General features: G+C 47.0%; 1 protein-coding gene across 2 annotated transcripts in view; it reads right to left on the minus strand.

The window, feature by feature from the left end:
* Positions 1-13,089, minus strand: part of LOC111861803 (laminin subunit gamma-1) — a 149,159-nt gene that overhangs the window by 55,832 nt on the left and 80,238 nt on the right. The window contains exon 1 of one of the 2 annotated variants that reach the window (XM_023846668.2): positions 8,918-9,909. The exons of the other annotated variant lie outside the window; for it this stretch is intronic. Within the exon in view, the coding sequence (XP_023702436.1) occupies positions 8,918-9,026 (109 nt within the window). The 5' untranslated portion in view covers positions 9,027-9,909. Of the gene's footprint in view, positions 1-8,917; positions 9,910-13,089 lie in introns of those variants that run through there. 2 annotated transcript variants of the gene reach the window in all.

Raw genomic sequence — 13,089 nt, forward strand, 5'->3', positions numbered from 1 at the left:
GCTGGCGGAAGCGTAAGCTCCTGGTAGAGCCACCCTGTCATATAGGTAAATGGTAGGGGCCAGAAAAAGCGTAGTCCTTGATCCTCCAGATTTGGGGTTGGGCGTGTGGCTAACGAACCCAGCCCGGAAAATTCACTGTTACAAAACCACGGATAAGTCAAAGACACACAAGGGGTTGTAGGGCCAATAAAGAAGAAAAATACAAGGAAGTGACAGGAGAATGGAGAAACTACATAATGAGGAACTTCATAAGTTTACTCATCGCATATTACTGAAATGACGTCAGGGAGGGTGAGATTGGCAGGGCGTACAGCACGCATGGGACAGGAGTGGATACAGAGTTTTGGTACGAAAACCTGAAGGAAAGAGACAACAAGGAAGACACGGTAATGAATGCTGATAATCGCTTGAGGGCGTCAGCAGCTGAATTGGCTTCTGAAGGAACGTGGTTAGTTCGTCTGCCTGTGGACGTGCCAAGCTGAGACCTTCGTCCCTACGAGTGACAGCAGGTAACTGACGGCCTGTCAGGCAATTCGGACTTGGTGTGGGTGGTGTCACGCCACAAACAGGTCTGAGAGGCCGGCAAGGCCAGCGCTTCGAAACCTCAAGTGATGGAAGTCGGGAGGAAATACCAAGCCAACGCCTAGTATGTCAGTTCCAACCAGGGGTACTCCCTCCCCAGGGCCTCAGCAGTGTTCATTAGCCTGGGAGTTAACGGAAAATAATTGTTCATGCAAGTTAGAAAGTTCTGTGAACTACTACAGAAAAGTAAAGTTACATCTTCTGGGAAGTAACACCGTATAGTACACACACCCACTCCCCCATACACCTTCATGGCGTAGTGCTTACTTAGTTAAGTACAGAAAGACAACTTTACCTTACCTCACTGCTACAGTTCAGTTGTTGTGAGCTGTTGCTGTGAGGAGCTGGTAGCTGAGACCGATGACAGTTAGGGAACCCAGAGAAGGAACGTTCAAAGTTGGAAGCCGCTACCAAGCAACACCTAGGGAAGACTGAGAAGACCTTATGTCTAGTATAGTTAGAATGATCTTTGCGAGTGTGTAGCTCAGTGAGACTGTCGTAATTATTTGTAGTCACGTACTGTAACTGTTCAATCAATCCATAAAATCGTGACAATATGATGGAAACAAGTTTCTTTTCTACGGACACCCTGTATATCGTACACACATCTCAGCTTACAGAAACCTCGCCGTGCTGTACACGTATTGTATGCCCACAACACACGGGAGTCACGCCGTGATTACACCCCAGTCAAACTACAGATCCGGGGGGTTCCCCGGAGAGTAAGACGATCTTAACTTCAAGACCTCTCACCAGAGGCCCGTAAGCTTTCAGTAGGTCACCTGCTCGCAGCAGGACGCAGGTTCGCATTACAAAGAGACCATCTGAATCAGAAAACATAAAGGAGAGCGCCACTCCGTCTGGTATTTAAATAGTGTCATTAAGTTCACAGCCGGTTAGCTCAGTCAGTACAGGGACCAAGCTGGGGGCAGGGATTTGTTTGTGAAACGTCTAAGGTTCTTGCCACATGACCGAAGTACATCTAAGAAAAGTAAAAGTAAAGGTATCCCTGTAACAGGCCGTGGAGGCCCATACGGTTGTGAGATGTTGAGGTTTTCACATTTTCTAGGCAATCGGCTCATAGATGGCGGCAAGGTTGTTAGCCTTACGCGCCGGCCCCCCTTTACCCCCAAGAACATTCCAAAAATATTCCTGATACTCATTTCTGTTACAGGTTAAGTCGACCCCAGGGCCATAATGTGGGCTGGAAGGATTAGATCAATTGAAAAAAATCCAATGACTTCGTGGGGATTTGAACCAGCGACTTTCCGGCTTGTAGCATACTGCCTCAACCAACCACGCTACCACGTGCCCCCCCCCCCCACGAAGTACATCTATGAGATGAAATATCTTCTGGGATACAACGGGATTCTTTGGCTAGGGCAGTAAACCCCAACAGAAAATCTGAGCCTTCGATGTAGTAAAGGTTGGACGCAGGGCTCTTAACCTTGTCCCGGAAAAAAAAACTAAATGTTCAGAAACGCAAAGAAATATAGAGCACAGGTTCATGCGCAGTAATTGTAAGGGATGCTTGGGCTGAACTAAAAAGGAGGGTGACGCCAGAGGCGAAGATTCCAATCCAAAAAAAAATGTGTATGCATTTCTCTTGCCTCCCAGTGCGGTTTACATGACACACTCCAATACACCCACTCCCCCATACGCCTTCATGGCGTATGCTTAATCAGTTAAGCACAGGAACCTTATCTCAGTATCTGGATACACGTACAAATTATGAACCTACCTATCATGCATGGGGCACGCGGTAGCGTAGTTGGTTGAGGCACTGTGTTACAAGCCGGAAGGTCGCGTGTTCGATTCCCAATGAGGTCATCGAAATTTTTCGGTTTACCTAATCCTTCCTGCCGCACTATGACCCTGGGGTCGACTCAGCCTCTAACAGAAATGAGTACCAGGAATCTTCCTGGGGTAAAGGGCGGCCGGCGCGTAGGGCTGACCTCACCGCCATCTGTGAGCCGAATGTCTATAAAATGTGGGAGCCTCGACGTCTCACAACAATATGGGCCTCGTGGTCTGTTACCATGCATTTGTTTCCAGCCTCGTGCCGTCTGCCCAGGAGACACTGGTTCTGCGAAGGCCGTTTACACTCATCCTTTGCCTTATAAGGCGAGGTGTGTGTCTGGCCTTGCACCACAAAGCACCCGCAACAGTTCTCCACTGCCACTCTTGAGCCTCACCGGCTGCAACATAACTTGGCAAGGGCTCGACCCCCCGCAGAGAATTAACTTGCCTGCATTAATTTACAGCGACAGTTTCTGGTGGTGCTCGCCCCCTCATCACGACCCACGAACGCATGCGTGACCTGTTGCTAACTTGACGAACACACGATCCATGAATCATGAAATGGGGAACACTTGGAAGGAAAAGGCCGCAACGTCCCGGTTGCTGCCTCGAGGGACTGTGGGAAAGCCACTGCGCTGGCTGGGGTTCGAACAGAGTACCTCCTGAGTATGGCCTAGGGTGTTACACCTATGCAACCTGTTTCGTATTAACAGTACTACTGTGGGATGTGACACCGTGCGATCTGGAAGAATGTGACCGACGTTTAGGAGGAATGAGCTACTGGCAATTTCAGGGCCCAGCGGCAAGCAGGGATGGCCACGTCGGGCGAGCTGGAAGCTGTGCAGAGCAATGTCTTCCGGGTTATGACGCCGTGTAGGCTCGTACACGTTTACATATGTTTAGAAAGCACATGCCGTCTCGATCTTTAGGGTATAAGTCTCCGAAACGTCGGTGCACGTCTACCACACTACACGACGTCACATAATCTCTAGTCATCATCGTGGGAACACCACAGCTGACGCAGCGCAGGTTAGCGTAGCGGTAACGCTCCACACTTGCATCCAAGAAGTGCTCCATTCGAATCTCAGTCGGGGCATGGATATTATGACTGGTGTGTATCGTGGGTTTCCTCAGTCCCTCCATTCAAATCCCGGAAGGGAGTACCTCCATTACATTAAGAACACTCCCAAATCCTTTCCAATTCATCATGCATCAAACGCCCCATCATGTAACACCGATACTGGCAGTGTCGTTAAATAAGTCACAATAAAATGCACAGAACCTGATTCTAAATCGGAAGGGGCAAGAATATCTATCCCATGCAGGAGAGGAAGAAGAGAAGGAAGAATAGAAGAGACGACGAAGAAGAACAAAACGAAGAAGGCGGAGAATAAAACGAAGAAGAGGAGGAGGAGGAGGAGGAGGAATAAAAAAAGACGAGGAAGAAGAAAAAAACGAAGACGGAGAATAAAACGAAGAAGAAGAGGAACAGGAGGAAGAAGAAGAGTAAGAAGTGGCCACATACACTGACCGCACTGTAGTCACGATCTCGGCAAGAACAAAGGGAATTCCCCTAAGTGCAGAGCATCACAACACAGAGACGGTTCTGGAGTGTTACACATTAACTGCAGGAGAGCGGGGGGGGGAGCCCATAAATTTCTTTTAACAAGATCCATCATTACTCTGGTTACGGTGTCTGTTTGTGGGGCTGTATAATCAGACGGTCTGCTTTAGTACCAGTCTGTACGATATTACTGGAATGCAGTTCCGTGTGTCTCACGTGATTTAGGGCATCACATGACAGGCATTTCGTTCGCGCAGGCGCATTTGCAACAACATAGTTATCAGCGCACCATCCCTCCAACACAAATCAGGCTGACTTATCAGCCCAGCTGACACTACACCTCTCCAAAGTAATTAAACACTACGCCGTGAAGGGTGGGGGGAGGGGATGTATAGATCCACATTTTCTTGACATCTGCATTAGTTGGACTTGAGTGGTCACCTTCACGCCCCGGCCGCTTTACCCCCCGGGTACAGAAACCCAAGTAGGAAGCTGGGTGGGCCCCAGAGCCGGTCTGAACGAAGTAAAGAAGAGAAAATTCTTGACACTACTGGGACTCGAACTCCGACCCCTCGGTCGTCAAGCTCGTACCCAGTCGCTGTACCGACTGAGCTATCCTGGCGGCTTTACCTTTATAACTTCGAAATCGCAATCATAAATTTCTTCCGCCAGGAGATTTTGTGTACGGTTTGTATCTATTTCATGTTACAGCACACTGCACTTCTTGCTTATAGTCTCAGCTGTCTCCTGCGATGTGACGCCGTGGAGTCTGATAATCGTTAACGACGTGCCGGAGGCATATACTGCCTCCAACTTCTGGGTTCAGGCAATAACCATTAGCATGCTTCAACGTTAGAGGTACTTTCAAGACGTGACGACGTGGCGCCTGCGAGACAGACACACGGACGCGGCCTTCATGGGTTACAGTGACACTGTTAGGCTCAAGTGCCTTGTATTCACGCTCCTGACCTTGACAGCTGTTATTTTGCGCCATTTCCCTAACAGCCACCACGCCTATGTGTTCCAACGTGACGCCACAGGCGCCGAAAGGGGCAGGGAGGGAAGTCAGACATCCCCCCCACCGCGGACATTCGAAACAACAAGTTTTGGGAAGAACAAATCGCGTATTTTCCCTTGATACGACACGGACCGCATATAAAGCGTCCCGTCCAAAAATTCATTTATTGTAATTTGTTATCTTCTGGGATATAGCGCGGTGTATTTCGTATACGAGCCGACGTTTCGGGTAACGCAACACCTCCATCTCCAGGGTCGAAAATCAGCCGAGCAAGAAACCAGCTAGAGCAGATATCTGGGCAGAATATGTCAGAGGGACCAGAGGGTAAGAGGAAGGAGTGTTGCCCAATCCCCACTGGCTCGCTACTCTCTCGCCTGGCTTCGTGGGCGAGCCAATAGGAACCAAGAGCTGGGTAGGAGTGTGCGTGTGTATTCGTTGCCGCGGTAACTTTCCGTTTACTGAGCCGTTACCTAGCAAGATACACATACAGACACACAGACTGATGGGAGGGGCGCCGTTGAGACTGGCTCAGGTGCCATAATATACATACCAAGTTACACACATACAGGAAGGAGATGGCTTAAGCCTGGTTTCGGAAAGTAGGCTAAAACCTGAAAAAGTAGGACGTACGCCAAACAGCAGTACCAAGAAACAAATACAGTTTAAGACTGCCTCCTTACTGACATCGTCGTTAAACAACCAACTTAAAAATAAAAACTACGATAGCGCAAAATACTGCGGTGGAGAGATCAGCCACTACTGATTTTTATTTTGGAGGTCCTGGCTTCAGTTCTCAGTCCAGGAACTGGTTATTCCGGATTTTTCCCATGGTTTTCCTCAATCTTTCCAATCATATGCCGGAGTACTAGCTTAAATGAGGCCACAACCGCCAACGTTTCGGGGAAACATTCTATCTCCGTCTTCAGGACAGAAGTGTCCTGTTTCACAGCACGCCTACATCCACACATCCATTTCAAAATGCACGGAGGCTGTACTGCACTTATCCTTCCCGCACTGCAAGCTGGGAATCAATTCACGTTATGTTACTTCTGTGGCTTCGATTTAATTCTCAATCTAAGCTGCGGTTTGCTCCAACCTCGAATATTCAAGATGGCACTCAGCCCAACACCAATCTTCACGCAGTCCGTGTTCAATTTTGTGAGCAAAACCGCAAGCAGACTCAATATTATCGTCCCCCCCCCCATGTACAGGTCGACATTTAGACCTGGCCGCTCTCAACAGAATGCGCAGTGGATTTGATCAAGTCCGCTCACTGAGATATGGATTGCAGGGTGCGCATGCGTTATAGCAGGACCTTAGTTACAGTGTGCCACTCTCCCTCCCTCCCACAACAAAACTTCCCACCACTGCGCAGATACTTGTCATACCCCTCCCCCACCTCTCCTCTCGCTCCAGTCACAGACCAAGTCGAAAAAGACGGCCTGTACACAGCACTGCATGACGCACTGATTTTAGGCAAGTACTCTCAGAAATAGGCGCCCGTAGTGAGATACAGGATAGGACATCAAAGCACTGTTTCCTTTCCTCTGTGCTTAATTAAGCATTACGTGAAGAGGCCGTGTGAGGGAGTGGACGTATTCTTGACCTCGGCCCTATATGGAGGTGAGTGGTCAGCTCCACACCCCGGTAGCTTCATCCCCGATGGAAGAGCCCCCGGTGGGTGGGCCCCAGGGTCGGTCTGCGCGCCGTCGAACAGATGAGATATTTTGCCTCTGCAAGGAGTTGAAACCCCGATACATTGATCACGCAGCCTGTATCCTAGCCATGCTCTAACTGAGCTGTCCGGTTTCAGGATGGGACAGCTGAACACAAACTTAAAAATAAATAAATAAACAATTGTCTTCTGCGTTGTGACTTGCAGGCTGACCTGGTAGGTTGTTTCCTGATGATGGGGGCGGTTTACTCCTCAGAAACCCGGAGAGTAACAAACCAGACCACAAAACGATCATTCGCCTCCGTGGAAACCTCAAACCTCAAACCTCATACCAGAGGAACGGAAACGGTGGTAACGATAGTGAATGGCACCTAATAAGCTGGCTCAAGGTTCGACTCTCGGGCGAGATAAACACTATCCTGTGGTTCTTGTGGTCATCCTCAGTCCCTTCAGCCGAATACTGGGACTTACCATAAAACCGGCCACGATCGTTTCCTTCAACATTCTTCCTAATTAATCTTTCATGAGTCGTCGAACCATTCGACATCTCAGATGGGGCACTGTGCTACAAGCCGGAAGGTCGCGGGTTCCATTCCCCATGAAGTCACAGGATTCTTCAATTGATGTGATCCTTCCAGCCGCACTATGGCCCTAGGGTCGACTCAGCATCTAACAGAAATGAGTACCAGGAATCTTCCTGGGGGTAAAGGGCGGCCGGTGCGTAAGGCTGACAGTCTCGCCGCCATCTGTGAGCCGATTGTCTAGGAAATGTGAGAGCCTCGATGTCTCACAACCCTATGGGCTTCCACGGCCTGTTACGGGGATAACTTTACCTTCTTACTGACGTCGTTAAATAAACCATATATTCTGTTTGTCGCGTAGACCTCCTGTAAGATGCAGGGGGGGGGGGGCTACATTAAATTCTAAGGAACCAGTTCTTGTATTTACACACTTTCGGGGAGATTATAAAAGCATGCAGAATTTTAGTCGGCAATCCTAAAACAAAGCAAACTATTTGGAAGATCTGCGCATACAAGAGATTATATTATAAAAATTTGTCTTAATGAAATGGGACGAGGATATGAACTGGTTCAGAATAGGGTCTAGTGGCGGGTTCCTGTTAACACGGTAGTGAATGTCCGGGTGCCATAAAGGACAGGCAATAACAAACAGTTCCTCAATGATTGTACAATGGTCCTGCATTTTAGAACTTAACATGCCGCTAACAAGTACTCTGGCGCCTCGCGAATACACTTCTGAAGCATTACCTCTTAACCCAGTTCGCTCGCTGTGTCCTTACTATTGCCAGGTAGCAGTTAACTCTTCAAAGACTGTCTCTTTCTAAATAATACTCTTATATAAGAATTCAGGCCGTACCTCACAGGAAACACATTACGTCTCCGCTACAGAGACCAACCGGTTAATGCTGTTTTAGGGAAACAGTCCCTGTTTATTGTGAGAACCATACGGAACACACAAATACACTGTGTGGGCAGAATGCAGACACTTTATATATAAGAATTCAGTCCGTACCTCACAGGAAACACATTACGTCTCCGCTACAAATAAAAGGGCCGTTCCTCCATATAAAGACTCTTTTAAGGAGAGGCTCTCTTGTGGAGACGGTAACTGGATGATTTCTCGGTCACAAGGACTGACTATACGAGACGAAATGAATTTCTGAACAACACCGACACATGGTTCGGGCCAATAACAGTCACGTGCTCATTGGTGTTGGTGTGTGTAACGCTCTAGACTTCTGTTCTGGAGGCGTTCGGTTTTAATCCTGGCTGAGACACCGGATATCCTGAATGATGTTTTTCGTCGTCTTCCTCAGCCCCTCCAGGCAAATTTCGGGATACTCGACTAGGCCACGACAGCTTCCTTCCAGATCCTTTCCAATTCATCTGTTACCCTGCCACTCGAATCTGTATAGTCTATTTTTTTAGAGTCCTGAGGTGAGGTGAGACTGAGTCCACTTGTCACGTCGGTCACTATTTGGCCTACTGTGCCAGCCCCGAATGATAAACATGGAGCAACTGGTGGAATAAAATTGACAGGGGAACCCGTAGTACTAGGAAAAAAAATCCCCAGTACCATTCTATCCACCACAACCCCCCCCCCATGACCTGGGCTCGAACTCGGGCTGCCGCACTGGGAACCCGGAGCTATGGCACGACCAAGCTATACAGACAAGAGTTGTAAAATGACCAACACGCATTTTGCAGAAAATCGGAATGCGACAAGTTACAATTTGGCCATGTTCAATTGCACTTACATGAGCCAGAGAACCAGGGTGTTATGCCGTCCCACTTGGCCGCCTGGCACACTGCGCACACTGCGCACACCGCCAGCAAGATGCGGCTGTGGCTTCGAGTTAGGGTCATGTCAACTGCCGCGTGTTCTTCAAAGAGTCAACATCGGCTCCCTCCCGGCTACGCTGTCTTCAGCACCATCTTATACAAGTTTACACACTCGAACACAAACACTCAATTGTGTCTCCTGCCAACCGGTCTTGGCCGTAGAAATGTTTCTTTATAAATAAAGAGCGGTATTATTACTTAACAAAGAAGGAACAATGTTTCTCATGTCCATAATCAAAAGTGCGTTGATGAAATAATATTTATTCTCCAATAAAACAGCTTACTTAATGGATTTCAGTCTTACACTTCGGCGGTCAAGTTATCCAAATAAATACGAACTTTCGTCAATACAAAACTGATATTGTGTGAGCTTCAATTCCTGATGATGAGAACAGCCGTGTTCAGGAAACGTTTGCTTCGTACACTCATTCACAACCCAACCACTTAACAGTCACACGATTAGTATCGGTCAAACACTTCGGATTTTTATCATAGGTTATGTCAACATTTCTCCACGCGTCTATAAACTTCTGCTTACAGTAATCAAAACACATTAAGCAAACGGAACTCACAGAAAGCAAAAGTGACCTTCAATAAACAATTGTTACTCTTCAAACTAAACCGATCTATTTTAACTGCAAATATTTAGTATACATATGCAGCAGCAACTTGTAGAAATACTCACGCAGTTTCATTCACAAATAAATAAAAAACTGTTTAAGTTATGAAATAGTTTCTCATTTTAATAATACACCACGTGTTACAGAAACGGTATTTATAACTCTAGACCAACCCTTTCTTCGGCCAAAACCGTTAGAGAATTCTCGGAAAAGCACAGTCCGATGTTAGTGTCGCCTTCGAGTCAGTTCCACACAGCCAGCTCGTTAGCCGCTCTGCGCACGACTGGCCCCAGGTAAACTGGCTAAGAGAGACGCAACAGCGGGCCGGGCAGGTTCTTGTAGGGAAAGGTCGGACACACCCCATTTTGTGATCGTGGTGGAGTGGCTATACCTGTACCCCCTGATGGCTACAAGAAACACAGCGGGAAGTAAGCGTCACATATATTTCATACGTCCCCCATATGTTTCAGTAAAAATGTCCGTTCGCTCATTTTGGGGGAGCCAGAGGTCAAAATATCTCCCCCCAGACCTCGAACACGTTAATTTATACAACCGTGAACACAACAAATTCGTAATAAAACCAATATTACTGTATTAAAATTCGTTTATTATGTACATTTGCTACATGTTTCGATCTAGCTGGATCATCATCAGGAAATTTTCATGAAATGTACTGCCCGTTATTGGATTGTGCTCCTAACGTGGGTTCATATTAGCGATCATTAATATACATTTCGTTATATTTGTTAAATAATAGTCCTATAATGTAAAACGTTATAACTCAGTTAAAAAAGTTAATAACGAAAAATTAAAAATAAATCCACTTTTGACGTGGAGTGTTGTATCGTAGAGTAGAGAGGTTTTCTGGGAGACATATCACGTGGCGGGTTTCCGCATGTATGTGATGCTATGTTCAGTTTTCTTTCTGAGTGGTGTGTATAGTTCATTGTGTATGCTGTAGCGTGTCCTGTAGAGGAGTGACACGTCTCATTGCTATTACATAGGGGCTGTTCCCATTCCGCGGTTCCAGTTGTACAGAGTACAAATCAATGGCAGGATGACTGACAAACAATCATGGAAGAGGACCTCTTCAGACTTTCGTAAGCTATCAATACATTTCTTACAGCAACGTCCGTACATTCCTGAGATCACATCACCTCTCAATGCGAGTCGGTAAACCTGGACGGACAAGAAATCGGGGGTCGATTCAAGGCTTTAGTAGTAGAACTTCTATCCAGTGAGTACCTGTGGCTCTTTCTCGGCCTGGGCTTGAAGGTGCACTTCCATCTAGTGCCAGGGTTAAGAATGGTGGAGCTATGCCTCCACTCGCCAACACGTCTTCATGCTGTCGTGTTTACTTAAGCACAGGGACAACCTTCAACCCCTTGAAGTATGGTAGTAAACTTTATGTACCCCTTGCTTTACCATACTAAAACTCTGCATTCTGCCCACACGGTGTATTTGTGTGTTCCGTATGGTTCTCACAATAAACAGCGACTGTTTCCCCAAACAGCATTAACCGGTTGGTCTCCGTAGCGGAGATGTAATGTGTTTCCTGTGAGATACGGACTGAATTCTTATATATAAAGTCTCTGCATTCTCCCCACACAGTGTATTTGTGTGTTCCATATGGTTCTCACAATAAACAGCGACTGTTTCCCCAAACAGCATTAACCGGTTGGTCTCCGTAGCGGAGATGTAATGTGTTTCCTGTGAGATACGGACTGAATTCTTATATATAAAGTCTCTGCATTCTGCCCACACAGTGTATTTGTGTGTTCCATATGGTTCTCACAATAAACAGCGACTGTTTCCCCAAACAGCATTAACCGGTTGGTCTCCGTAGCGGAGACGTAATGTGTTTCCTGTGAGATACGAAATTAATCTTTATATAGTATATATTTTGAATGAACTTCATGCGTCAAAGGGAAGTTTTACTAGCGAACCAGATCAGTAAACATTGGACGGTGTGGAGTGGAGGAAAATATGACAGCGGAAACGGGAGAGCCTTTAGAACAATACGTGTAGGTACACTAAATTACATTATGCAAGGATTCGACCTCCGCTCAGCGGGAGGCCTGTGCACGCTCAGTTTATTACCAGTACTTCTCATTTTGTTCCTCTACGACTGCCTCCTGACAAATCAACCGCAGTAGCTCTTTCGTATCCGCCTTGCGTTCAAAATATTCTTCCGGCTTCAAAGGATGAAACATACGTTTCCATTGCCAAGAAGCTGTGAATTCTGCAAGATAAATTTTCTGACAAGAGAAATGCTGGTTTCCTGTGTTTGCGGCTGGAGTTGCCAGGAACAGGTGGGGGGGAGAGGTTTACTCATACAAGGAGGGGCGAAGCTGTAAAGCTGTGTCCGAGCCCCCAGAAACGATACTACGCCAGTGACCAGCCCAAAAAAGTAAGAGGTAATGCTCCAGAAATGTATTCAAGAGGCGCCTAGTTCGAAACTCAGTCGGAACTCCAGCTATCCCTAACTCTTAGTCGTTTTCTGGAGTCCCTCCAGGTTAATTCCGGGATGATACCATTTTCCTCCACAGACAAACAAACTCCGTGATTTTAGTCCGCAAACGAACTATACCGACCGAGTGACCGCCGCTTGTCGGCGAAGTTTAGTGCCAACTTTTACGGATAGAGGGTGTTGCGTGCTCAGCGCAACGAATCCCCACGGCCGTTAATTTCGGTTTTCTAGACCGGAGCCGCTATTCCTTTGAAATAGCTCCTCGATTATGATCACAAGGCTGAGCGGACCCCGTTCCAGACAAACTACTCCTCAGAAAAAAAAATGGTAGCGCCGGGAATCGAACCCGGTCCTTTGGACCTGTAGTCAGTTACTCTGACCACTAGACTACAGGAGCGGTCGAATATTCTAATAAATCTCCACTGTCATCTGTGAGCCGACTGTATAGAAAATGTGAGAGCCTCGACGTCTCACAACCCTATGGGCCTCCACGGCCTGCTACAGGGATAGCTTTACCTTACGGTAAATGTAAAGTGAAGACAGAGTAGCGGAGATGCGGCAGGCTATCGTTCATAGTTTATTTGACGCCTCTGAAGGAGAGACAACAGTGGTTTCGGCGTTGCTAAACCACAAAGACACATTAACGGGCATGTCGAGTTAGTTTAGAACAGTCAAGTTCAGGCGCAACGTTCTATCTCTGACTGTCCCACTCACCGTCGTGTTCAGTCGTAGTATAGCTTGCACGCATAGGTGCAGTTCAAGAGCCTCTGAAATAATTTCGAAATTGAGGGAAGTCTGCTCAGTCGGCAGGTGCAGGCTCCTGTAAAATGCAAACAAACCATTTTACGGGTCATGTTGCGCTAACAATTCACAGCTGGTTTACTCCATCATAATAAATGGCAAACCATGAAAATTAAACTTAAAAATTCCGAGAATTCTGTCTCCGCGTTTTGAACGTCTGTTAAATACTACACGACATGAAAACATTATCGCAAGT

The sequence above is a fragment of the Cryptotermes secundus genome, unplaced genomic scaffold (genome assembly GCF_002891405.2).
Source record: "Cryptotermes secundus unplaced genomic scaffold, Csec_1.0 scaffold620, whole genome shotgun sequence".
Taxonomy (NCBI): Eukaryota; Metazoa; Arthropoda; class Insecta; order Blattodea; family Kalotermitidae; genus Cryptotermes; species Cryptotermes secundus.